Below are 27335 nucleotides of genomic sequence, written 5' to 3' on the forward strand. Positions count from 1 at the left end.
GGCAGGAGAGGGCGTGTGTGGGGGGAGACATCCTCCACGCAGATCAAGGGGAGAGATAACGCAGGGCCGGGAGATTCGCCTGGCAGATCTCTCACCCTGCTGTCAAACGCGCAGGAGGAGGCGCAGTCCAAAAGATGGAGGACCCTAAACCTTGAACGCTTTGGCATGCTGCTTTTGAAATTTAGGTGTAACATAAAACCTGGACTTTTCTTGATGACTTTTTAATAGCAATGAACTTGTAATGGCAAGTATCAGCTTGCCACATTTTATTTATTTTTCTAAGATCCCTACATTCATCAGGATCCATAATAAACAAAGAACGTTAAAAAAAATACAAAAGGAAACTATAAAGGCATATTCCTGCAAGTTTGAATAAGACTTTGCAGTCGGTAGCTATTCAGCCCATGTCACTAAAGCATTGGCACCACCCAGCGGACATAGCCAGCATATCACCTATCCAGCCGATAACACCATTGTAGACAGCTAGCATTGTGGCTTGAAATGCCTGTAAAAACTAACCTTTACTGCTTCTCACAGGCCAGATTCTGCTCTGGCCCCTGAATTTTTGAAATAAAATGGCATTCCTCCTGTTGGAAAGTGAGCATGCCCAGCCTCCAAAGGAGGAAGAAAAACAATATGAAATCAGTGATCTGCTGAAAATGATGTGGCCAGGCAAGGAATGGACTCATGATGTACTCAGCAGTGATGACACAGACACTGTCCAATAGGAGCCCTTGACCTTAGCACACCTGTCATCCCTACAGCAGGAAAAGAGCAGCCATGATAGTTGTGATGGCTGGAGCAACCATCACCATTTCCAGCCATAACGCTTCAGCCATAACAATCCAACCTTACTGGATTGTTGTTGGGGAACAAACACAGCAAGAATAATAAAGCATTTTTCATACTGAAAATGTGTGGCGGAATTCATAAAGTCTACCCTACTCTTTCCTCCAAGGAGCTTAGAGTGGAATTTTAGCAGCACGGAGTGATGTCACTCTGACAGGAGCACTTGCTTGGGTGATAGCGATGGCTGTACCGTTCTCCTGGGAAATGCCGCATTGTTGGAAAAGGCTCCTAGAAGTAGCTGAACTCCTCCTGCCCCCCGCAAAAAACCAACCACTTGGCTCTGTTTTGTCAGCTCCAATCATTCTTGGTGGGGACATCTGTGTAGTTCAAGGCGGTAAGTTGAAGAACTGGAGATATGTGAACCGTTCTTCCTTCCCTTTATGGAATCACAGAGCAAGCATGACACCGAGTTCAATCTTCTACCACAAGAGAGCCCATCCTGCTGTCAGATCTCCACAAATCAACCTATGCAATCCAGGCTGGGTACAGGATGCTGCAGGCCAGGGAGAGGTGTAATGCCAGTGGAGCTAAGGGAATGGTACAGATGGCTGTAGCTGTGCAAACATAAAAGAAGTTAGATGACATCTGGTCCCTGGCCTTTTCCCTTGGAGTGGAAGACTGTAAACTTTTGAGTTATTATTAATAATAATTATTAATAATATTTATTATTATTATTATTAAAAATTCTTATACCCTGTCCTTCCTCCAAAGGGACCACAGAGCAGTTTATGATCTTAATAAAGCAAGTACCAGTACAACAACAATAAAATACGACTATCACAGTAAAACAATGTAAAACAAAATGCTAATAATTTAACCTAAAAACGTGCAAACAAACGAGTAAGGAGCCAAACGCTCATGTAAAGAAAAAAGGGCTTTAACTTGCGTTTAAAAGTATTAACCGCAGGGGCTGTTTGCATCTCTCCTCTGAGGGAGTCCCACAAATGGGGTGGGCAATGGGTGGGGCACCACTGGGAATGACCTATCTCATGTCTCCACCCTCCCCGCTTTATTTATGGGGTTTGGGGGGGCAGCGAGCAGGACTTCTCCTGCAGATCGAAGGGCGCTAATTGGCTAGTAACAGGGAAGGTACACATGATGCTGAGCGGACACGGGATGGGGGCTCAAACCTCTGCTCAGCCAGGCAGTTCAGTCACTCTCTTTCAGACTAATCAGCCTTACTGGACTGTTGTTGGGGAACAAACACAGCAAGAATAATAAAGCATTTTTCATACTGAAAATGTGTGGCAGGAATTCATAAAGTCTATCCTGCTCTTTCCTCCAAGGAGCTTAGAGCAGCATTTTAGCAGCACAACAACCCTGTGAAGCGGATGAAGCCAAGAGACAGATACTATAGGCCAACTATAATTGACCAGAATGGATTCTGCTGAAGGATTCTGTGTAACCTGAAAAGCTTGCCTCCTTGCACCAATACAAGAGATCAGCTTAAAGATTTTCTCCCCCCCCCCCCCATCCTATCTTGGTCCCATCCAGCAAGGCAGATCTCATATTTTCCAGTATTCTGAGTTTAGTTCACTATTGAACACATGATTGATCTCCTCCTCAATGAATCCACTTAAAGCTTCGGTTGATTAATCTACCCATGGAAAACATCTGCCTGGTTTTTACTCACCTGTCTCCGCTGCTGTCTCTGCTGTAATCAACTCAGCTGTTGTGGCTCCCGCTGACGTCTGTCAAATGGGGAGGGTGCTGGGGTATCCCACAGGGTTGATGAAGGCGGGCACTCTTGGGGGAGGCTTGGCAAGGGGCGTTGGTGGATCCAGTGGACAGAAGGGCCGCCCTGGAGACAGAATCGAAGAGAAGGTGTCAGCTGGGAGATGGGCGTTTGGTGTACATATGCAGATGCCAAAACCCAGGGGCCCACGCCCGGGAGGGTGGGGCAAAATGACTACCCAGAGAGTGGCAGGTGATGGCAAACAGATATGGCAAGCAGGCCTGGCGTCATCACCTGGGACCCACCAGGGCTGACGCTGCTCAATGCAGCATCTTTGATTTCTTATTTTAAGAAACATTTTATAGTTGGGGTGGCTGACCCAGCACGTTCATGGTTACAGATGCTCATTTTATTCTTTTACTTTAAAAATATATTATTCCTTTTCTATAACAAAACAGAGCTTATTCCCATGTAAATGAGTTTAGCATCAGAGCAGCAGAAGCGAACACTATTTTATTCCTGTAGCCGTGATGGAACTATGATATAAGTAGGTTAAAGTGTGAAACTGCACATAGTAAGAATGTTGCCTTTAAAAAGAAGAAGAAAAAAAAGCAGGTTTTGGAAACAGGGTTTGCAAGCGGGGAGGCGTGTGGGTGCTCTAATGTAGTTGCTGTAAAGCATGGCATGGTGGTTACAGGGCGGGGTAAGAGAAACATAGGTTGTGTGCTTCACAACTGAAATAATCCATGTGGCTGTCTAAAGAGAAGCCCCGATAAGACCATTCAGTCTAAGGCCTAAAATTCCCTAGCTGCACCATTGCACACAAGAGCCCTTTTTGCACAACTGTGTGCAGAATTGAAGCATGGAGGGGGAGGGGGATTGGGATCATGCCTGCCGGCACCACCCTCACTGGCCCTGGTTGGAGCAGAGCCTGCACATGAAGCCACATAGACTCTGCCTGACCTTCCGAGGAATGTGCAGAGGTCAGAGGTTGGGGCCGCACTCCCCCTATCAATGCATTCATTCTATGCACATTTGTTGTGCAAACAGGGAGTCATGCCACTGCACTGAGTAAGACACTCACTCACAGCACACTTAGGGATGGCAGAAGAATCTGAAAGAATCTTTCATCAGCTCTGCCCCACAGAGTTCAGTCTGCTAGCTGGCCCTGACTCGGCCTGCAGTGAGTCAGGCCAGCTAGCAGATTTTCAGTGTTCTTTAATTTGTGAGAATTATGGCCGCAATTTGTGCAGATTTGTGCAAATTATGCCCGCAATTTGTGCAAATTACGCAAATTTCAGCCCTGTTTTGAGCAAATCTCTATTTGTACAAATTACATCCAACACATAAAAAATATACGCAAAAAGCCTCCGGAGTTCGAGTCAGGCATGCTGTAGAACTCTGGTAGGCTCCGAAAGGGCTGGATTTCCTGGCAACACACATCCCCAGTCACATGAGGGCTGGATGATCTGTCAGTTTTGGTTTCTCTCCATTTCTCATTTCTCCATTCTTACGTTTGTCCTGAACCAGTGAGGCTCAGTGGGAATTTGAGCCTGGGCCTCCCCAGTCCTATCCCGGCACTCTGACCATTACACAGTGTTGGGTTTGGCAGCCAATGCAAGGCTAGGCACCAAGGCTGCCATTTCTTGGCTGCTAAACTGCAAGTGTGCATGCAGGGGCCTTTCTGCAATGCACAGAGGGAAGATAGGAAGGAGAAGCCACACAGATCCGCTCCGTGTAGCAGGCAGAGGTGCCCTCCTCCTCCTCCTTCTCAAATGGTAGAAAGCCAAACTGCCCACCACGCCTCACTGGTGCCATGTCACAGTGGGCATCCCACTCACCTGATAGTCAGGATTGGGTAGGGGGGCCTTGTGCTGCTGCTGGAGACTGACCCGAGGAGGTATCGGTGGGGTTTGCAACTGAGGGTCCAGGCATGGAGAGGAAACGGCATTCGCTGTCTGGTGGGGTGGGGTGGGGTGGGGAGAAGGGAGGAAGAAAGAACAGAATTGATCCAGATCTCCTCCTTCACCTTTGCGCTTCCCCCCACTGCTGTGAACCCAAGACTGCATCTCATACCAACCTCTTTAGCCTGACGCATGACTGCCAGTTGCTGCAGGACGTCCTCCACGTCCTCCAGGTCCCCCTCATCCCCGTCATCCTCCAGGCTGGGGTTGTCCTTGTAAGGGTCGATGACGATCTCTTCGTGGCCCCAGATCTCCCGGCGGCAAAAGGGGCAGGTGTGCGCTTCCGAGAGCTGGCGGGACGCAGAGGGGGCTCCATTAGGATTTGCTGCCTGCCACCCAGACTGAGGCAAGGTTGAATGTGTGTCCTAAGGAGGGGAGGTAGGAGAAATTTGGGGAGGGGGGCCTGAGTGGTAGAGGGTCAGAGCCCACTAGAGTTGCCCAGGCTGTTTGCACCACATGTCAATAAGGTTAGCCAGTGGCAACTGCAACAAAATGTTACAGTATGGAGTACTGCAACAAAATGTTACAGTGTGGAGCGCTTCTGTTCAAGATTCTAGCTATTCCATTCCACTCCCCACAGGTTTTCTCCTGCTGCCCCCACACACCCACAAAAGACAATCAGCATTCCACAGCCACTAAGCATGCTTAGTTCTCACCGGACGACTTTGTTCCACGCCCCCTGCCCACATAGGGTTCCCTCCCTAAAGATTTCTTATACTTCTGCATACCTTGGGGTTTCCCAAAGCCTGCTGCTCTCTCCCCCTTGTGTGTGGGTGGTGCCATTTTGGCTACAAAAGACATGACATTCACAGCTTGGGCATCGGAAATAGGGGGAACAGTGTGACTTAGAACGCAGAGGTAGCGGGTGGAGCTGAAAACACTGACCCTGCCTCCCTGCCCTGGCTGTCACACTCAGCACAACCACCCATCCGTCTTTGGACAGTGACTGTGTCAGGGCGGGACTCTGGGAGCGCATGCAGGGCAGGCCCCCTCTCCAGAAGGCACCTTGCACAGGGCCCCCTCAAACCTGGCAGTGCCGCTGGTCGCTCGAAGGGAGGAGAGAGCGGGGCTTGTTTTCTTCCTGGGTCCATTTTAGGGAATGCAGCCTTTGGTCTTTAGATCAGGGTGGGCAGAAAGTAAGGCTATCAATGGCAACTGGTCCTGATGGCTGTATGATACCTCCAGTATCAGAGGCAGCATGCCTACGTACGCCAGTTGCTGGGGAACATGGGTGGGAGGGTGCAGTTGCACTCGTGTCCTGCTTGTGGGTTTCCCACAGGGGGCTGGTTGGCCACTGTGTGCACAGAATACTGGACTGGATGGACCCTTGGTCTGATCAGCACGGCTCTTCTTTTGTAGATCTGTGGTGTTGATTTACTGGACTTGAACTCCCAGTGATTCCAAAACATCTGGGGATCTACCTTCTGCCCATCCCTTCTGCAGTTCACACCAGAACACCAAAGATATGACTATAGCTCCCATCATCTCCAGCTGATGTGGCCGGGAATGATGGGGATTGTCACAGACCAGAAACCCCAGTTGTTTTAATTAATGTATTTATTCAATTATTGACTGTTTGTTTTAGTGCTAGATTCTTTTTTAAGCTGCCCTTGCTCCAAAGAGTTCTGACTAGCATACATGGTTTCCCCTCCCTGTATCTTCACAACAACCCTGTGAGGTATGTTTGGCTGAGGGGTGGTGACTGGCCTAAGATCACCCGCAACATTTTGTGCCTAAGTGGGATTTTGAACCACCCTGTCTGCATCCAGGTCTCTTACTGCTATGTAGGGATGTATGAAATGACTCACCTGTTTTGTTTCATGACTTCCGCGGTGGGGGGGAGGCGCTCCGTCCCTCCCCCGAAAATCCTCACCAGCCGGCTCCACTCCGCGGTGACTCTATGGAGCCGCCGGCCGGCTGGGGCCGCCCACAGCGACATCCGGCCACTGCTGGGCTGCGAAAGGACGCAAATGGCGGCTGCCATAGCTGCCACCATTTGCGTCCCATTTTTTCACCGTGATAGGCTACGTAAATATTTACATAGCCTATCACAGTGAAACAGAGGGAATGCAAATGGCGGCGGCTATGGCGGCCACCATTTGTGTTCCCTTTTTTGCTGTGATAGGTTACGTAAATATTTACATAGCCTATCACGGCCTCCGCAGGGACACAAATGGCATCCCTGCGTAAGTATTTACGTAGCCTATCATGGCAAAAATCGTGACGTGAATGGTGGCCGCAGATGCGGCTGCCATTCGCAAAGCAGTGCGAATGGCACCAGGTAGGTGCTCCGTTTCGTGCACCTTTCACGGGGTGGTAGGGTGGGGGGGCTTCGTTCCACCATGGATTTCAGGGGGCCGAATGCACTGGCATTTGGCCTTACTGAGATCCGTGGCGGAATTCTCCGCCATCCCTATGCCATGTTGGCTTTCAGACTGATTTGTTATTGATATGAACAGACTATTGGATATATTGAAGGAAATATGCAAGACCTCTGTGATGAATTGTTAAAATGTTGTCACGGAACAAGACAGAATTGGTTATAGAGGATGGTGGAACAATTAGGGGTGATTGTCTTTGAAATGAGAAGCTGCAGGAGAGATCTTAATGCAATGCGAATGTAAATGGGTTGTTAAATGTGATTGAACTGCTACACTCAAATGAATTGGGAACGAACTTGTAAATGGTTTGCATCACTGAGCTGCCTTGGGTTCATTTTCAGAAATAAGGCCAGATGCAAGTTTTCGAAATAATATGAAGCTATCTCAAATTCGAATGAGGTATCTGGGCTTTCTTAATGAGTTCTTAAAAGCTTCCTGAGTGATCTGGGGAAAGATCCTATCTCAATACAACATTTCTAACCGCTTCTTCCTACATATACAATTAGGAAGAAGAGCTTAAGGCTACATTCCTATCCCAGGGGCCATAGGATTTTTCAGATCTGCCCCTGTAAGGGTGGAGATAGAGAGGTCTATTTATTTATTTATTAAATTTATTAATCGCCCATCTGACTGGTCACCCAGCCACTCTGGGCGATGTACAACCCACCATAAACAATTTAAAACAATAAAATTTTACCATAAAATTTTTTTTAAAAAATACCCTAACCCACCCCAAATGCCTGCCTGAACAACCACGTTTTTAATGCACGACGGAAGCTCATTAAAGAGGGGGCATGACGGAGTTCCCTAGGGAGGGAGTTCCACAGAGTGGGGGCCACCACAGAGAAGGCCCTCTCCCTCGTCCCCACCAGTCTAGCTGTCCTGGCTGATGGGACAGAGAGAAGGCCATCCGAGGCTGATCTTGTTAAGCGGCCTGTCTGGTGTTGCTGGAGGCGCTCCTTAAGATAGGCTGGGCCGGAACCATATAGGGTTTTAAAGGTCAAAACCAACACCTTGAATTTGGCCCGGAAAACAACTGGTAACCAGTGCAACTCCTTCAGCACTGGAGTGATGTGATCTCGCCGGCGGCTGCCTTTAATCAGGCGAGCCGCCGCGTTCTGTACCAGCTGCAGTTTCCGAACCGTCTTCAAGGGTAACCCCACGTAGAGCGCATTACAGTAGTCTAAACGAGAGGAGACCAGGGCATGTACTACCGATGGGAGCAGATGGTCAGGAAGGTAGGGGCGCAGCCGCCGTATCAGATGGAGTTGATACAGCGCTGTCCAGCTCACAGCTGACACCTGAGCCTCCATGGACAGCTGGGAGTCCAAAATGACCCCCAGGCTGCGGACCTGGTCTTTCAAGGGTAGCCGTACCCCATTCAACACCAGGTCAACATCCCCCAGCCTCCTCTTGTCTCCCACCAAAAGTACCTCGGTCTTGTCAGGGTTGAGCTTCAGCTTATTCCTCCCCATCCAGCCACTCACCGTCTCCAGACATTTGGACAGGGATTCTACAGCCAACCTTGGTGAAGATTTGAATGAGAGGTAGAGCTGAGTGTCATCCGCATATTGATGACACTGCACCCCAAACCTCCTGATGATAGCCCCCAGTGGCTTCACATAGATGTTAAATAGCATCGGGGAGAGGATGGAACCCTGTGGCACCCCACAAGTAAGTGGCCACGGGTCCGAAACCTCCTCTCCCAGTGCTACCCTCTGGTACCTGCCAGAGAGGAAGGACTGGAACCACCGCAATACAGTGTTTCCAATGCCCAACCCCTCCAGGCGGTCCAGGAGGATACCGTGGTCAACGGTATCAAAAGCCGCTGAGAGGTCGAGGAGAACAAGGAAGGAGCATTCACCCCTATCCAGAGCCCTCCTCATATCATCCACCAAGGCGACCAAGGCCGTTTCTGTCCCATGCCCAGGCCTGAAGCCCGACTGAAATGGGTCTAGATAATCAGTTTCTTCCAAGTGTGCCTTCAACTGCACCGCCACCACCCGCTCAATCACCTTGCCCAAAAATGGCAGATTTGAGACTGGGCGAAAGTTGTTCAGAACTTGAGGATCCAAGGAGGGCTTCTTTAAGAGCGGTCTTATCACTGCCTCCTTGAGGGCTGATGGCATCACTCCCTCCTCAAGGGAGGCGTTCACCACCGCCTTGATCCCCTCACCCAGTCTCTCTCTGCAGCTCATAATGAGCCAAGATGGGCAAGGATCAAGTAAGCAGGTGGTTGGCCTTACAGATGAAAGCACCTTGTCCACTGACTGAGGTCTACCCTCAGAGGAGGAGATCTGACCTCAGATACCTCCTCCCAGCCCCCACAGAAACCCCTGTGGCACTTACTTTCCCAATGACGGAGTTCTGACACTGGGAAGTGGCAAAAGGTGGGTGGATCGAGCGTGTGATGGGGGCCAATCAAGCAGGCTATGGATTTGCAGGATCCAAAGCCTTCCCAGTCCCAAGACGTTACCACCACCACCCCAAACACAGGGGGGAATCTGTGCCAGCCCTTGAGCTGGTATAGTTGAAGCATTTTCATAGTTCATGGTTTTGTTCAGTGGAGGCTGGTGGCTCCAATGCCCGTGGGGCCATGAATCCGCTCCAGGACAGAACCAGTCAGAACTCTAAAGGAGCTATCCAAGGTGCTTCACAATCTGGAGCGGGTTCACTGCCCCACTGACATTGGCGCCACCAGCCTCCACTGGTTTTCTTGTTTAAGACAAAGGGGGGAATAGGGAAAAGAAGGTGGTGTAAACCCTGGAGGGCTTTGAAGAAGGTGGTTCCTGTGCCTTTGGGTCTCTCTGGATTGCTGTCCCCATGAATCAATGTTTAGGTAAGATATAATCAAGAAGATCTCTCTTTCTCCCTTTCTGATAATCCAGTTGAGTTACTTCAGAAGATGTAAAACATTCATGTAAAGTTTCCAAATTCAGCATTTTTTTAAAAAAAGGAAACATATGATAGACATGGGAAATGGGAAAAGCAATTAGGGGATAAATCAAGAAGAACATTCCTAATCTGTCAGAATAGGACAGAAATACTACAAGGAAACATATCCAATGGTGTAATTGTACGATGCCTGAATTTTAGGACGAGACAAGTCATGTGGAACACAATCAACAGAAAACGAGGTTTCTGTGGTAAAAGGGAATAAGACACAAAGCTTTGGCAGATCTTTCACCCGGAACGCTAGCAAGCAGACGGTGTTTTCAGACCTTTTACAAAACAGTTGCAGGAACTGAATATTAACCAGTGACGGGCCTTTCCCTTTTGTACGTATCTAAAAGAAAGTCATCTCGGTACAAGCATTAGAGGATAGTCTAGAACTAAAGAAAGAGGTAAGGAAAAGAGAAGTTCAGATTGATTTAATGCCCGCTAAATACGCACTGAGGCCAAGCCGTGTGGGGCCCAGGGGAGTTAAGGGGGTCAGGAACTCACCTGCCATGCATCGAGGCAGCCCCTGCACAGCAGGTGCCCGCACGGCTGGATCCGGACGTCCTTGTCATTCTCGGCACAGATCTTGCACAGCTGGAAAGTGGATCCCACCTGACAGTACAGCTCGTACTGTTCCTGCAGAAAATGCAGAGGAAGGGATGCAGGACTGAAATTATAACTTCTCATTGTACCTGATTGCGAGAAATAGGCGCTTAGATCAGCTTTTCTAGCCTGGCGCCCTCCAGATGCACTGGACTACAACCCCCACCATCCCCTGCTGAATGTGCATGATGGGAGTTGCCATCCAAAACACCTGGAGGAGGGTAGCCTAAATGCTCATTCAGGGTGGAACTATGTGTAACAAGAAGAATGCTAAGTTCCCAACCCCTTGTAGCCCAAATCCAGGGCTGTCGGAGACATTTACGGGGAAGAATCAGCAGGTGAGAGCCATGGGGGTCTTCAAAGTTTCCATTGGCACCAGTTTCCCTCCCTGCAAATGGCCCTTTCCCACCTATTTTAAATCCCGTTTTCCACCCCACCATTTGGGTTCCAAACTGGAAGTGAATCTGGGTGGGATGTGCATGGGGTGTGTGGGGGAGATGGTCTTGGGTTGGGGTGGAGAAGGAGATTTGCAGGCACAGGAGGGCTAAAGCACCCCCACCAGCACTCCTTGCATTCGTATTAGCTTGGCAAGCATGGATTTTGGAACATGCGTTTGCTCAGGTAACATGTCGATTCATCAACTCCACCCCACCCCACTCCAGATGGCTTTTTAATACAGGAACACTGTATTAAACAATAATTTCATTTTTTAAAGTAGATTTTTTTTACTTTATTTATAATCTATATCCAGCCTATTTATCTCAGTGGCCCCCCGAAGGTGGCTTGCGATGAAAACTTAAAACTATCATGATAACATTCGGAAGGGATTATGATTATTATAGTGCCATCCAGATACATAGCACTTTACAAAGAATGCAAGGACAGATCCCTGCCCCAAGGGGCTTACAATCTATAAAATGATACAACAAAGATGCCAGGGGGTGCGGGTGAGGTGACAAAAATACCAATGCCAAAACATAAAAAAGAAACAGCAAGGTAATATCATACTTATTCACCAAAGATCCAGACAAATAGAACAGTTTCAATCTGCCATTTTAAATGGCAAAAAAAAGATGGTGTTAAACACATTTCTCTGGGGAGATGCCACCACAGAAAAGGCCCTGCACCCAGTCTGCACCCACCTGACCTCTGAAGATAGGGGCACTGGAAACAAGGGATCCAGTGATGATCTTAACAAATGGGTAGGTTCATTTTTTATGCCCAAACCCCGTTAATCTGACAAGAAATGTTGCCCCTGAGGTCTCTCTCCATTCAGAGGACATTTCTACCTAATTCTGAAGTCCAGCATCTCAGTGGCCTAATCATGTCGGGCGAGAGCAGAAGGCTGTGGTGGAGCCTTAGGCATAAGATGTATGCACTTGTGGGTGGACTTACTTGTGAGACCCTAATTCGGTTTTGTGCCGACACCTCGATCAACTCTGATAAGTCTGGATTCACATTCTTCCCATCGGGATACAGGTAGCTGCAGGATGAGATGGAGCTTGTTGGAATGTTCCTTGCAATCTGTTAGTACTATTGGGGCAGTGCAGTCTTGTGTGGCAATAAAAACATACACGTTCATGTCAAACGAAACAACAATATGCTTTCTGGCTTGTAACAGAAGGTATATTCTGAAGATTTAGACCAGCCTTCCCCAAGCAGGAGTCCTCCCAATGTATCCTCTGAGCTGGGAATGATGGGAATTGCAATCCAACACATCTGGAGGGCACCACATTACAGAATACTGGTGCAGAACTAGAATTGGCATGGTGATATTTAACTTAAGCATTACTATTTTAAGCCTTTTCAGCAAGGCTTACAAGAAGACTGAGCTTGCAAATCGTATGCACTGTGACCTGGGAGCCAGCCCCACTGCATGGAGTGGCTTCAATCCAGACATCCTTCTTACAGAGTAGACCTATTGAGGTCAGTGGGACTTATGTTAGCCATCACTAACTGAAGTGCTATTGATTTCCATGGGTCTCCTCTCTAAGCATGGCGACGTCTGGATCCAACCTGGTCAGACGTCTTTTGGAGTGTGTATTTTTTTTAGCTATCGTTCAATTGTTTAGTTTCAAAATGCAAAAAGCCAGAGGTAAAGCCTGATGTTCATTGCATTATGAGTTCTTGCAAAAGTGACTCCCCCTCGCCCCCACCAAGTCCCGCCACTCACAAGCCCTCCTTGTGTCCATTGATCAGTGCCTGGAACAGGGGCTTGTTTTGCGGGATGGTCTGTAAGATGCTCCCGTCCTCCGTCACGTAGCCAATGGCCCACTGGCCCAGCCGGGTGCAGCTGAGTCGGAAGATGTAGCTGAGAAAGAGAAAGGAGGGGGCTGTAGCTCAGTGGTGGAGCCCTTGCTTTGATTGCAGGAGGTCCCTGGTATCTCCAGTTAGGGCAGGAAAAACTCCGGCCTGAAACCCTGGAGAGCCACGGCTGCCAGTCAGTAGCAACAACACTGGGCTAGATGGACGAAGGGTTTGACTCAGTATAAGGCAGCTTCCTACATGCCTATGTGGGGAGCAGAACCTGGCAATCAGTATTGCGGGGGTACAACGCGGGGTACTGTTGCCACTAGGGATGGGTGTGAAATTCTGTCCCTCCAGGTTTTCTGGATGGATTTACCTGATGAGTGCTTCCCGGACATGAATAGGGACTCAAAGTCAATTTGCAGTTGGAAATCCATACATTTCAGAGCTTGCAATGCCTTCTGCAAACCTTTTTTTTTTTTTTTAAGATGTTCAACAACACGCGCACATTTGAAAACTTCGGGAAGAAAACTGTGTCTGTTTCTAAAATGCACACAAACCCATTTTAGTCCATGGGTGTGTGTGTGCCTGAATATATGCACATTTGAAAAAGGCGCACAAATAAATCTGTACATTTGAAAACATTTGCACACGAAGTCCGAATTGCTGTGCAGGGTGGGGGCTGGGGAAGTTTGTACGGAACCAGGATGGAACAAGCGTGGAAGTGGGAAAACGCCAAGCTCGGCGATACTGCGCTACACAGCTGTGGCCATTCTTAGGGGGAAGTGATTTTCAAATGGGGGGCGGGGGGAGGAACGGCAGGGGAGTGGGAGACGTTCCACGCAGTGGAGGCTGGTGGCTCCGATGTCAGTGGGATGGTGAATCTACTCCAGGTGTCAGTCAGAACTCTAAAGGATCTCTCCAAGGTGCTTGGATAGGTCCTTTGGAGTTCTGCCGGGTTCTGAATGAAACCCAGAGTGGATTCACCGCCCCACTGACATCGGAGCCACCAGCCTCCACTGGTTTTACGGAGATGGAGGACTATGCCACAGGCCAACCCAGAAGCACGTTTCTCCACCAGCAGAGGTCTGGCATAGCAGCCACCCAAACTGCTACGCTAACCATGGAAGCTGCAGAGAGGCACAGAAGATAACACGTGCTGCTGGCCACAGCAGTGACACCTCTGCCCTCATCCAGCCTCCTTCCTTCCTTCGGCTGGTTTTAGGAGGGGACCTCAGATGCCCAGTTGTAGTCTAATACCAGGCGGTGGTGCAGCGAGGGATGAGTGTACAAGCACTCGAGTTTGCTGAAGTTCTCCAAATACCACCACAAAGCCTGTTCCATCCCATGTGCTTATCAGATTGCGATCTCTGGGTTTTTTTCTTTTCTTTTTGCGTGAAAGCTTGTGTGTGTTTTGGGGCATATTTCTCCAAATGTACGCATCAATTGTGCAAATCTTTGAAATGTATGCATTCTTCTCTCATGGATTAAACCTTGATTGTGCACATTTTTTCCAACGTACGCATTTTTCATGCTTGTTTTTATGCATGCTGTCCAACACATTCTTTTGGGCCCACAAATCACAGCGCAAGCTCAGAAATCTACAGACTTTGACTGCAGATTGCATTAGAATCTAGGCATTTCTACATGAGGCTTTCATCCCGCACCTTTACCGAGACTTCTGCTTCTGGATTCTTTGAGCAATTAAGATTGGCTCCTTTACAGGTGTTCCCCCCACCCGGGGATTTTCTTTCTCTGCCTTTCTATATGTTTTGTTATACAACCACTAGATGGCACCTTGGTGTAGTGGAACTACGCAAATACACGAGACTCTCATTCTGCCATTTCTAAAAAATACCAGACTTTCTTTGTTAGGAAAAAAAACATGATAAATGTTTCAAAGCACGAGAGAGGCCCTGGAGGATGATGACATTGTGTAAAGGATGCATCAACTACTGTGAGTGAGCAATCACGAGCACACAATAAAAGCCTCATGTAGAAAGGCTCTCTGTGTTTGGGCCAGAAGGTGCAAACTGGTAAATTCTGATCAAAAATGAACTGAAATGAATTCCTCATACACCCCTCATACAGCTAGGTAATTTTAAACCTTGGACCATGCCCCTATGGGGACCCCTACTTTGGACAGCCAAGTTGTATTACTGAAGCACACAGTTAACAATTCTCCTCTTCGCCCTCACCTCCCTGTCATTCCATGGTTTACAACGGATTCAACATTCCTGATAGGTTAGAATAAAACAAAACAAACAACCCTGTTTGCCAGAAACAACAAAACCTCTGAGCACATGCAGTTTTGCATTTTAAATTCACTTCAATCATAGCAACATCATGACTATAGGACTAAAATGGAGTTTGCTTTGGCCACGCTGATGCTAAACACATTCACTTGGCAATGAACACCATTTGGTTGTAGAAAAGGATAATATATTTAAAAAGAAAAAATATTAAAAGGAGCATCTGTAACCATATACAGGCTCTCTTGGCCATCCCCTGACTATAATGTTTCTTTTTTTTTTAAATTAAGATACTTCAGCAAGCTGGGTCAGCTCCAGTGAGCCTTGAAATACCAATTTTGGCTCTGGGGCCGATATGGCACCCATTCGCTGTTGTCTCCAGCTTCTGCCACTCACTGGATGGTTATTGGGTGGGGGGCTGTGGGGCCCTGGATTTCATTTATTATTTATTTAAAATGTTTTTAGGACTCCTTTAGGGGTAAAACCCTTACCAGGGTCCAGGATTTTTAAAAAATACAGAAGCATACAAACAGGCAAATAACGATACAATAAAATAACATTAAAAGACTATAAAGATTGTACCAATAAAATCTGCAGCCCAGGGATTATGGAAAGGCCAGCAAAAACAAATGGGTCTTCAGAGCCTTCCTGAAGACCTAAAAGGAGGGGGCTTGATGAACCCCTTATGGAAGGTGATTCCAGTGGAGTGGTGCCACTGCTGAGAAGGCCCTTGTACTCACTAGCCTAACTGCCCTTCGTAGGGGGCAACTGAGAAGGGCCTCTGTTGATGACTCCAGACTTCAGGTAGGTTGGTGTGGGAGAAAGCGGTCCTTGAAGTCACGTGGGCCCAAAGGTCTAGCTGCACTACTGGTGCCAAGGTTGGATTAGTGCCCCCCATCCCACTCCCAGTAAACACAGAGAGCTGCATTTGACAGTGTATGAGGATTCTCTGGGCTGTTTGAGTTCCCAAGCACACATCTTCCTGTGTCATGTCTACTTTGGGCCTGAGCAGCTCAGTTTTTTCATGACAGAGGGAGATCAGCTAGTCCTCACAAAGGGCATCATTTTACCTGCCAGGCTTGCTGATGTATGCCTGCAGCCGCGCCTTCACCTCGTCGTAGGTAAGGAAAGCCATGTACCCTGGGTGCGTGACTGCAAGGTACGTCCAGTTCTTCAGCAGTGTTGGCCAAGGCTGTGGGCGGGGGGTGGATAGAGAGAGAGAGGAGAGCAGGAGACGAACATCAGGAGAAGAACATGGGGCATATACAACAAGTGACGACCTGTGACAAAATATTTCGGACTGTCCCTAGGGATCGTTTCAGTGCTCATGCACAGAAAGGTACTCAAACGGACACTACGGCGCACGCACATGTAGGGATTACGAGAATTTCATTTATGTTCACAAATCATGTGAACATGTCCCGTTTGCAATCCCGAACATGAGGAAGAGCATTTTCAGGAATTTTTTTGCAGTTTCCCAAACTTGCATTCATATTTGGAAAATGCGCACTTTATAAAATGTACATTTCCCCCCAAAATGTGTGTTTTCATGCTTTACTCTATGGGGGAAAACTGTGCATTTGGGTGCATTCTTTTAAAAAGGCTCCATTTTCCCCCTTCGAGATATGCACTTTCCTCATTTGAACGAATGAACCTCATTTGAACAAACGAAAAACATAGAACAATCAAGTATGGGAAATGCAGCGTGTTTCAAGCTGGAGTTCAAAGAAACTCAGTGATCGTGAGAATTGTGTGTTGCCTATCCTTACACAGGCACACTATACCTGATGAGGTTCATTTCACATATTAGACCATGACCGTGATGTTTTTCGTAGAATTTTAAATCTGCTGCTTGAACAGAGTTTTGTCTGTTGTCTTGAATGCATTAGGTTTTTATATGATGCTACCTGTGTGCAGTTTCTTGTAATTAACTATAATTTTTTATGGATTGTCTTGTGGGGTTTTTGTTTTTATTAAGCTTATAAACTGCTTTGAATGATCCCCTAAAAGTGGTGTAACTAATAATGCTAATCAATAACATCAAAGGGGACCTGCAGTAAAACGTTGCATTATATCCTCACCTTTTTTCAACAGGCATGCTCCTGTTAGGTTGCAATCCTATGGATGTTTACACAGAAAAAAAGTCCTACAACTCCCAGCATTCCCCAGCTAGCATGGCTGGCTGGGGAATGCTGGGAGTTGTAGGATTTTTTTTCTGTCTAAACACACATGGGGTTGTGCCTTTAAGGACTCTAGCCAGCCGGCCAGCCATGCCCTTCTCAAAGCTATTAACTAATTAATATGTTTAATTAAAGATTAATTAATTACATGTAATTAATTACATTTCTATACCGCCCAATAGCTGGAGGTCTATACTGCCTAATAGCTGCCCATTTCTGTACTGCCCAATATTCCATTCCATTCTTGCCTCACCACTTTTCTGATTTTCTTTTCCAGGCGACACCCATTATCCTGTGGCTACTGCGCATGCTCAGGCCCCATTGGGCTATTTTGTGGGGGTGGGGCTGCCCCCTGGGTTTTTAAAAAAGCTTTCTTTTTGTCCTTCTGCAAAACTTGCCATCTCTCCGAACACATTAATACCTCTTTGTTTTGTGGCAGCCCTGTTTTGGCTCTATTGCTGTCGACACCACCTGAGTTTGCCATTAGAGGGAATGACACACACACACACACACACACACACACTCTTTTGCATGCATATGCCATTATTTGTTACTTGTGCATGTTCAGCAGCAAGTTTTGCTTGTTAAAGAACTGCATTGCTCCCTCCCAGCCCCATACTGAACGAAGAGACTTGCAACCTTTCTCAGCCTTTCAGAAATGGAAACTTTGGGCCTCAACCTATACCTGCTGACCCCCTCTCCCCACCCACACATGGCAGCCTTGAACGATGGACTTAGAGAACCCACATCCTGCTGTGTGGTCAGCAGCTCTCCTTGCTGAGAGGCGAGAGAGCAAACTAGCAAAAAGACAACGTTCATCCATGGAGGGGGAGAAGGGGGGATGCGTGCGCGCCTGTGGGTAAAGAAACATTCACTTGTCAGAAGCAGCCAACGACTCTGTCCCATTTGCAAGGCTCACTGTCAAAACAGTTTCTCCTTCCCACAAAAGACTAAGTTCTGAAATGGGTTCTCAGGATGCAAGATAGAATTTATTATAAGAAGCCCAACGGCCTTTCCCCCGTTATTTTAGCCCTTCTTCAGGGAGTAAAGAAAGAAGTTTGCAGAATTTTTTCAGCAAAAGATTGTCTCCTGTGTCATTCTACTGCACAGTTTATCTGTATGCCGCCCTGAGATCTTAAAGATATAGGGCGGGATACAAATATTTTAATTAAATAAAAGAAAGAAAGAAAGAAAGAAAGAAAGACGTATGTAGAATTTTTTTCAGGAAAAGATTGTCTCCTGTGTCATTCTACTGCACATTTTATCTGTATGCGGCCCTGAGATCTTAAAGATATAGGGCAGGATACAAATATTTTAATTAAATAAAAGAAAGAAAGAAAGATGTAGAATTTTTTCAGCAAAAGATTGTCTCCTGTGTCATTCTACTGCACAGTTTATCTGTATGCTGCCCTGAGATCTTAAAGATATAGGGCGGGATACAAATATTTTAATTAAATAAAAGAAAGAAAGAAAGAAGTATGTAGAATTTTTTCAGCAAAAGATTCTCTCCTGTGTCATTCTACTGCACAGTAGAATGACACAGGAGACAATCTGTTGCTGAAAAAATTCTGCAGACTTTCTTTCATTTAATTAATTAAAACATTTGTATCCCACCCTATGTCTTTAAGATCTCAGGGCGGCATACAGATAAACTGTGCAGTAGAATGACACAGGAGACAATCTTTTCCTGAAAAAATTCTACTTCTTTCTTTAATTTAATTAAAATATTTGTATCCCACCCTATATCTTTAAGATCTCAGGGCAGCATACAGATAAAATCAATTTAAACAATATAAAGCAATAATTTAAATAGCTAAAACATATTAAATCATTAAGCTAGCTAATATGAATTTAAAATCTAAAACAATAAAACAGTTAACAGTGTGCACACTCAGGGAATCCAGTTAGCCCTCAAAGGCTTTGGTAAAAAGTTTTAACTTGGCGCCGAAATGAAACCAGTGTCTGTGCCAATTGGGCCTCCAAAGGGAGGCCATTCCACCACCGGGGTGCCACAGCAGACAAGGCCCTCTCCCATGTCTCGCACTGGTGGGACAAAGAGGAGGGCTCCTCCAACAGATCTCAATCCTCAGGCAGGCATATATAGGGGGAGTTGCTCCCTCGAATACCCCCTGAAGAAGGCGTAAAATAAGAAACAAGGCCAAAATGCACTGGGCTTCTTATAATTAATTCTATCTTGCATCTTGAGAACCCATTTCTCTTCTCTGTGATCTACTTTGGATGCTCCCCTTCTTCTGTTTTCTAAATTCTGAAATGGCAAGACTCATGCCTTAGATGCTAACTTTTAAACTTTTTTTTTAAAAAAAAACCCAGCCCTGCTTCTGTGCATTAAGCCCAGAGGCGGGAAATGTCTTTCTGCCTTAGAGCCACATTCAATTTCAGAGAAGCACTTGGGGGTTGCATTCCAGTGGTGGGTGGCTGGGTGGGGCCAACCCCCCCTTTGCTTAATGCTTTTACTGCCAGTCATGAAGCCTTAGGAGAGGCATTTCGACCTTTTAAGAATGGGGAAAATGACTGCACAAAAGCCGGGAAACAACCCATAGCTGGTGCAGTGGAGGCTGGTGGCTCTGATGTCAGTGGGACAGTGCATCCCCTCCAGCTTTCAGTCAGAACCAGTCAGAATTCTAAAGGAGCTGGCCAAGGTGCAAAACATATAATCCATTGCACGTCTTGTGGTAGTGAATTCCATAGTTTATGCGCTGTGTGAAGACGTCCTTTTATCTGTCCTGAATCTCCCACCACTCAGCTTCATAGGATGACCCTGTTGGGTTCTAGAGTTTTGAGAACAGGAGAACAATGTCTCCTTATCCACTTTGTCCACACTATGCATTGTTTCGTACACCTCTATCATGTCTGCCCTCACCCTCCTTTTTTCCAAGCTAAAGAATTCCAGCTGTTGCAACCTTCCCTCATAGGGGAGTTGCTCCAGTTGCTCCTTGATAATTTTAGTTGCCCTTTTCTGCACTTCTCCCAGCTCTACGATACCCCTTTTTTAGGTGCGGTGACCAGAACTATATCTAATATTCTAAGTGTAGTCGTAAAATAGATTTGTATAAGGGCAGTATGATTTATTTATTTAATTGCAATTACATCCCACCTTTTTTCCTCCAAGGAACTCCAAGGCGGCAGTTTTATCCTTCGTTCCTTTCCTAATCATGCTTAACATGGAGTTTGCCTTTTTAGAAAAGGGAAACAAATGGCACAAAAGCCAAGAAACAAGCAACCGATCAGTGGTTGGGGGGAAAGGGTGTGTGGCCATTTGGAGAAACCCAGAGGGCCAGATTGAGGATCCCTGCAGTTTTCCACCCCTGCTTTAGCCTGATATGCAAAACTTTATAGTGCAATCCTGTGTCTACTCAGAAGTATTTTGCACAGAGTGGGGCTTCCTCCCAGGTAAGTGGGTTTATGATTGCAGGCTTAGCAGGTGAAGGTTTTCCTGGTGTGGAAGGAAATGGTAGTACAAGCTTCATTTGCAAAGTAATATTCTTGTTAGTTCAGCAAGGCCCGTAATTAAAAAGTGGTGCTCCGAGCCTTACAGCATTTCAACACGACCGAGTTAAACACTAATCTCACAGTCATTCTTTCTTTGCATGATCCCTGTGAATTGTAGTGCTGGGAAAGACAGACATTAAAAATCTCTAACAGAGAATCTTCAGCATTTTCTCATCAAACTACTATTCCTGGGATTCTTTGGTAGAAGCCATGACAGTTAAAGTGGGCTCGATTCATTTTACATTTGTAGCATGTAGATATGTGGTTCATTACCAATGAATTCTGACGGCAGATCCGGGATTTGTAAAGGCCGAAATGAGGCTGATGAAAACTTGAAATTCCATACCAATACAATTAAATTCAATATTGGTTGCCACGTTCACCCCAAACCAAGGGTGTTTCCTAAAAGTGTCATTTTTTTCTCTGTAAAAAACACTCTGAGGGTGCAATCCTATGCATGTTTAGACAGAGAAAAGGCCTACAACTCCCAGCATTCCCCAGCCAGCTTTTCTCTGTCTAACCATGCACAGGATTGCACCCTAAGGGAATGATCCTACAGCCCCTAGACAGCATCTGAGGGGCCATACGATAGTTTGGATTCCCAGATCCGAGGTCAGAGACAGCGCTCTGACCTCGGAGCTGGGAATCGGAGCTCTGGCCCCCTCCAGCTCCCCCTCGGGGCAGAAATAACCGCACTGGCTGCCTCTCCAATGTGGGGAACACAACCTTGGAGAATGGGAAAGGGGGGCATTTTGGTGGGCGGGGAGGGGGCCAGGATATGAGCTTTCCCTCCCCCCTGAGACATTTTTGCCAGACGGGCAAAAAAGCCGGTCGAACAAAAATGCAGGACGGGAGGACGGGGAGCCGCGGATCGCCTCCTCCGCTCCTCCCCTCTGCACAGGATGACCATAAGCCCCCAAGTTCGGTGGCTTGTGATAATTGCAATAGGATTGTGCCTCAATTTTATTTTGAATCTGAGGACGAGAAACTTGGCAAAATGTTTCATTTTTGGCGTTAACCTCCCACGCCTTTCCATACGAGGTTCCTGTCCACTCCTGGGGTGTACCTGGAAGAGGCGGGTGAAAATGTCGAACTCAAATATGGAGATGTGCCCGTTGCAGGTGAGGTCGATGGTGGATCTCAATGCTATGGCCATTGGGCCAGAATCCACAGGGTGGACTCGACTGAGCCCTTCTCGAAATTCGACCCAGGATACCAGGCTCCTGTGGAAAAGAGGAGGGAGAGGGGTTGACAGATCAGCATGTTAAATTTGGAGGAGGGGTTGAGGGGCATTTGTTTTGATGCAGGCATATCGGCACTAGAAACCCATAGCAGTTTCATCCGCATTTGAGCTCCTTCCAAAGAAACCAGGGAATGGTAGTCTGGTGAGAGTGCTGATGGAAATTCTCTGATAAGAGCTGACCAGCCCTTCTCACAGAACTACAGCTCCCAGCGTTCCCTGAGAACATGGATTTATTATTAAAGCACTTTAGATCAGTGGTGTCGCTATGCCCTGGGTGTGGCAGGTACAGAATGCTTTGGAAGGCTATTATGGAATTCACCACACAAGCTGTGGGGAAGGACAGTAATGCTTTTCAACAAATTATTTTAGTATTATTTTAATAATGAAGAAATAAAAGGAAGCATAGTTACAGTCAGGCTAATAATATGCACATAGTTGCAAAAAGCAACCATTGGACAAAAGTCGAATGGAGTGAAACAAAAGTTTTCCAAGAATATCTATCCACAGCCTTCTGTGTGTGGCCAGAGGCTTTGGTACAATCAGCTCTTTTGCTCCACTTGTCTTCAGCCTGTACACTTGTAAAGGGATGCAAATGTTACATATAGGGTAGCAAGGCCAAAAAAAAAAAGAAATGCATCACCAAAAAAGAGGACAAAAGAGGGTGCTGATTTGCATAAAATGAGCATGTGCTCCTGTGTATGTAGAGATGCAAATTTAGAAAATAATAATTATAATTTAAATAGAAATACAATGCCTGTAACCACTGTGTGAAAGGTGACTGGTGTCTGTTGTCCAGGTGCTGTGATTGGGCAACAGTTCTTATGGTTCTTTATCTTTACATTGGAACTGGACAGGGCAGCCCTTCAGATAGAGGACTGTCCTCTGTAAAAGAGGACACATGGCCACCCTGAAAACTCCAATAAGCCTCCAGTGACCTCCAAAGTTTCCAAAGGAAACCAAACTTGGGTAAGTGCACTGCTCCGAGACCTCTGCCTGGAGCAATGGGCAATATGTAACCATCACCAGTAAACCAATTCTGTCCTTAACCACTGATATTTCACACAAAATTTAAAACAATTAATTAGCAGTCCATCAATATATCACATATACATAGTTACAACACTGATTTCCAAACTCAAAAGGCTGTACAGGGCCTATGTCCCAAATGCATTTCGACCAAACTGGTCCTCTTCAGCTCAAAAATATAAACAGCAGTTACAGCCCTTAATGTTTTCATGATGTTAAACATCCTACATGGAACCTGTAAAACAAAATACATAAACCTAGAGATACCTGGGATAATATGCCTCACCCAAATAATCAGATAAACGTAAACTAATAACAAATCAGTTTACCAGATATTTTCTTTTGTATATTTGTACAGCCTTTTGATTTGGAAATCAGTGATGTAACTATGTGTATGTGATGTATTGATGGACTGCTGATCAATTGTTTTAAATTTTGTGTGAAATACCAGCATTTATATTAAAATTTTGTCATATTTTTAACATTTTTGGGTAACAGTGTGGCTCGTTTGCAACAGTGTGGCTTGTTAACCACCCTGAACAACCCAACAACAAACCATGGCTTCTCAAGGTGGCTTGTTGGCGGAAAAATAAGCCACACTGCATGGTTAACACGCCACCCTGCAGAAAATGTCCTGGGTTTGGACAACATGTCAGCCCACGATTCAGCAGCAACCCACACTCAACCACTGAGCGTGGGTTAGCGTGTTGTGTGAACCCAGCCACAATGGGTATAAAAAGAGGAGGATGTGTGGATGTGTGTGGGGGAGCCTTTGCATGGGGGTGGGAATACCAGGCTAGGGCATCCTGCAGAATGGGATTTCAATGTCTCACCGTCCACCCCATGTCTCTCTCCAGAAAGACTGGGCCTCTGGTTTGCTGGGTTGGTACGTGCTGCCCTGGTCTTGCCCTCCAGGAAACAGGGCCTGCAATTCAGCCACCATATGGCTAAAGATCAGGGAAAGTTTGGTGAGATTCCTCCTGTAGTGAGAGAAGCAAACAACAACGGAGGCTGAGTCTGTCGGTCGTCGGATAGCATTGTCTTAGCTGTAGGCTACTGCAGATGTACACATCTATAATGATTCATGAACTATCCAAGAGAGATAGTTAAAAAAACCCCAACCCAACCACAACCCTGCAATTGCAAATAAGAGTCGGCATAACAGCACCGGCTTTTAAGAAAATTTCCTGCATGATTTGCAACTGCAAAGCTTTACCTGTTAAACTTTGGTCTACATGTTCAGCTGTCAAAGGCACAAGAACCTTGCCAGAAAAGAAGAGTTGGCTGTTAGGTTTGACCCCCGCCCCCTCTTTTGGCCAGGAGATTTGAGATTTGTCTTTTAACAGCCACAGAGCAGGCAGACATCTAACAGGTGAAGTCCTTTCCTTGTTTCTGCCTCTCTGATATGGGGGCTGGTGTGTTAGGGAAAGGAACAGTTGAGGTGGGAAATATGGTATTCGGTGGGGTTAAAACAGGATTGCCAACTGACCAGAAAAGCCTAGCCTGGCCTGTTTTTCTTCCTTTAACATGGAACACAGAACCTCTTTCAGAGGTCCGAATTCCAGTGGTGGGGCCAACAATACCAGCATATTTTAGCTTAAGCTCTTACTGCCAGCAGCCAAGGCATTTCAACCTTTTAGAATGGGGGGGGGGGGACTTCACAAAAGCCAGGAACTCACCAAATGATTGATGGTCAGGGGAAAGGAGGCGACTATTTGGGGAACATCAGAGAGCTGGATTGGAACCCCAGGCCTGATGTCCTATCCCTACTTTAATAGCAACCTGCTGTGTATGGATGATGGCAACTGAAGCTTTTCTAGGTCTGTGAATAAAAGTTCTCATCTGCTAATTGCTGCAGATCAAATGGCTGTTAGAGGTGCTGATAAAGCAGAGTTCCCCAACCTAAGTCCCTCCAGAATGGTTTTGGACTACAACTCCCATCGGCCCCAGCCAGCTGGGCCCAATGCCCAGGCATGATGGGAGTTGTAGGCCAAAACATCAGGAGGGACTCAGGTTTGGGGGAGGCCGAGATGAAGGGTTCAAAAGGTGGTAAACCTCTTTCAAAATCGCGCCAACCTTTTCTTGGTGTCCAGGAACTCTGCTTTTTTCCATAAAGGTCTCAAAGCAGCCTGGTACTGGGTTTGACATACAGGAGGGGACTCAGGGAGATGTTCTGAGCAACCAGTCCTATCGCAAATGACAAAGGTGAACCAAAGTCCGACCAACAATAACTGGAGTTGCAGGTGGAGGAGTGGAGGGCAAGGTTGCCAACTTTGTTACTGGTCCTTGCTCCTCTGCTTTTAACAGCAGCTTGATCTGGATACCTTATCAGGCTGTCATCCTCTCTGTGCCACGACAGCATTGCCTGCTGATTTTTGCAGTTCATGTAGGTGATATTAAACAGGCCTAGGTCTGGCTGGTTTTTTGCTGGTTTGTTGGCAACCTTAGGGTGGAGATCCAGTTCTGCTGAAACCTATAAGCTTTGTCGATCACAAACACCCTTTGCACACAAGACTTTCTGATCTGGCCTTCCCGCTGCGCTACCTCTGCACGCCTTTCAGGCCTAACCCAAAGTCCCCAGTTATTCACTTGGAGGCATGGGTGTATTTAGCAACTTGTACAGAATAAGAAGCTGACTGCTGCAAGGGTGCATTGCAGGGATGGATTATGGAATTCCAGGGGAGCTTCCAGATGTACAGCTCCTAGCATTACCACCTATCCATCACAAGAGACATTCTGCAGCTATTCTATCTTTGCCCCTCTTTAATGGATTTTTGTGTGTGTAGAAAGAAAAGATGGAAGACGGGTTACAAATGGAGGTTTTGGTTGTCTTCACACACACACACACACACACACACACACACCCAAAATAAAATTCTATGGAAGAGACGGGGCAATTGCATGATAAAATCTTGTCTGGAAGATAAATAACCAGGTGGATGGGGAAAGGTTCATACCCACCTTCCTCACCCAGGTTGGATTGTTTTAAAGTCTAATCAAGCTTTCTAGCAAATAAGGCAATATATAAACGTTAATAATAAAAAGTAAAGCCCTAGATTCTTAACTATCTTGACCTATCCCATTTTTGACATGCCCTTGATTTTAAAGCATGCCAATAAATAATAATAATAATAATATCCCATATTTTGTTGTTGTTGTTCAGTCATTCAGTTGTGTCCGACTCTTCGTGACCCCATCCCATATTTTACCATGACAGAAACTGTGTGCCCTTAAGAGCTGCAGGTGCCAGGTAGAAATTAAAGAGGTGCAGCTTTTCTTGGAAACAGACTGCTGGCAACAATTGCATCTGGTTTAATCATTCCAACCAGGCTGCTGTTAATAGGGCATTTATCAGGGGAAAAAGAATTGTCGATAATTTCAGTGCTCCCCATTTTAACAGTGCTGCCTTATTCCACAGCATCAGTAGGGTTGCTACTTAAAAAAAAATCTGGCCAGTATTTTGTGCTGTTAACTGCTGTGTAATAGGCAGAAATCTAATGGGTGCCACTTTCTACCACCATGGTGGAGTTCTGTGGAGGAGGGGAGGGGGAGAACACACCCTTGCCCCCTAGGTCCAAGGTATGTAGGACTGAGCCAGAAGTAGCAGATGTAAGGCAGCATAGCAACATCCTGTAGCATCCCCTTCAATGGGCAAACCTGCCCCCCCCAAAATATTTTTTTAGCTTTTTTTTTTTTTACCTGGCAGTCGAGCCCTCTTGGAAGATCTCATCTTTCTCCCTCTTGAAGAGCCGGATGGCTTGTTTAATTTTTTCCAGCAAGTTGGTGAGGTAGACGTGAAAGTACCCTTCCTCCCAGAGCTGGGCCAAACCAGACCCATTCTGCTCCCGAATAAGCCGCAGATGCTGGTGGGTTTGGGGCAGGAGGTAGGGCAGGTGAGGCGGGCTGTTCCGGAGCCCCAGGCGCGGCTGGTTCACCAGGTGCTGCAGCTTCGTCAGGCCCTCCAGGGCTTTGTCCAGAGAGCGGTGGACTGAAACCCACCGAGGGATTCGGGCAGGCCCCAGCGGGATTGCCATGGCGGGGCGGGGGGCAGAAAACAGGGCGAGGCCGCCCAGGTGAGGCCTAACTCAGCCGGAGCTTCCGCAATGCCAGCCGCAGAGCCAGGGCGGCCGGTTTGAGAGGGCGCTGTGTTGAATCAGGGAGAAAAGTAAGCAAGCCAGCAAGCAAGGGAGGAGACGGAAGAAGGAAAGGTAGAAAAACAAGAGCCAAAGAGCAGTGAAAGCAAAAAAACAAAACAAAAAACCCGACCAGAAAAAAAATCCTCGAAAGGAAACAACAAAGAGCAAGAGGCCTTGACAACACACTGCACCGTCTGCAGTGCACTGGCCACAAACACGGGGAAGAATTCAGCAACAGCAGTGGACAGGCGTCTGCCTGCACGAAGCAAGTTTGTTTGTCTGCCCGAGGGCACAGCACAGCTCCCAGTGTGCTGATGAGACATCTCCCG

At 46.8% G+C, this 27335-nt stretch overlaps 1 protein-coding gene across 2 annotated transcripts; it reads right to left on the reverse strand.

Moving 5' to 3' along the window:
- Positions 1 to 201: 201 nt before the first annotated feature.
- Positions 202 to 27009, reverse strand: CBLC (Cbl proto-oncogene C). 2 transcript variants are annotated; one of them, XM_084815032.1, is made up of 11 exons: positions 26570 to 27009; positions 23704 to 23850; positions 21668 to 21824; positions 15982 to 16103; positions 12586 to 12723; positions 11808 to 11895; positions 10314 to 10445; positions 4605 to 4778; positions 4366 to 4482; positions 2483 to 2650; positions 202 to 1403 (listed from the first exon to the last, which is right to left on the reverse strand). In XM_084815032.1, the coding sequence occupies exons 1-10, from the start codon at positions 26902 to 26904 to the stop codon at positions 2510 to 2512; spliced, it is 1551 nt and encodes a 516-aa protein (XP_084671158.1). In that variant the 5' UTR covers positions 26905 to 27009; the 3' UTR covers positions 202 to 1403; positions 2483 to 2509. The 2 variants fall into 2 exon arrangements, with proteins under 2 accessions (XP_084671158.1, XP_084671157.1); XM_084815031.1 differs by having other exon boundaries at positions 4605 to 4853.
- Between the last annotated feature and the right edge of the window lie 326 nt (positions 27010 to 27335).

The sequence above is a fragment of the Heloderma suspectum genome, chromosome 10, assembly GCF_057233095.1.
Source record: "Heloderma suspectum isolate Gila_16-S chromosome 10, 16-S_ref, whole genome shotgun sequence".
NCBI lineage: Eukaryota > Metazoa > Chordata > Lepidosauria > Squamata > Helodermatidae > Heloderma > Heloderma suspectum.

Bases quoted from the DNA above. Each gene is read 5' to 3' on its own strand.
- CBLC (XM_084815031.1), bottom strand. From the start codon at position 26,904: ATGGCAATCCCGCTGGGGCCTGCCCGAATCCCTCGGTGGGTTTCAGTC. The intron at 12,724-15,981 runs GTAAAATGATGC...TCTCTTTCTCAG, and splicing joins TACATCAGCAAGCCTGGCAG to CTACATCTTCCGACTCAGCT. The intron at 4,483-4,604 runs GTTGGTATGAGA...CCACCCCACCAG, and splicing joins TCATGCGTCAGGCTAAAGAG to ACAGCGAATGCCGTTTCCTC.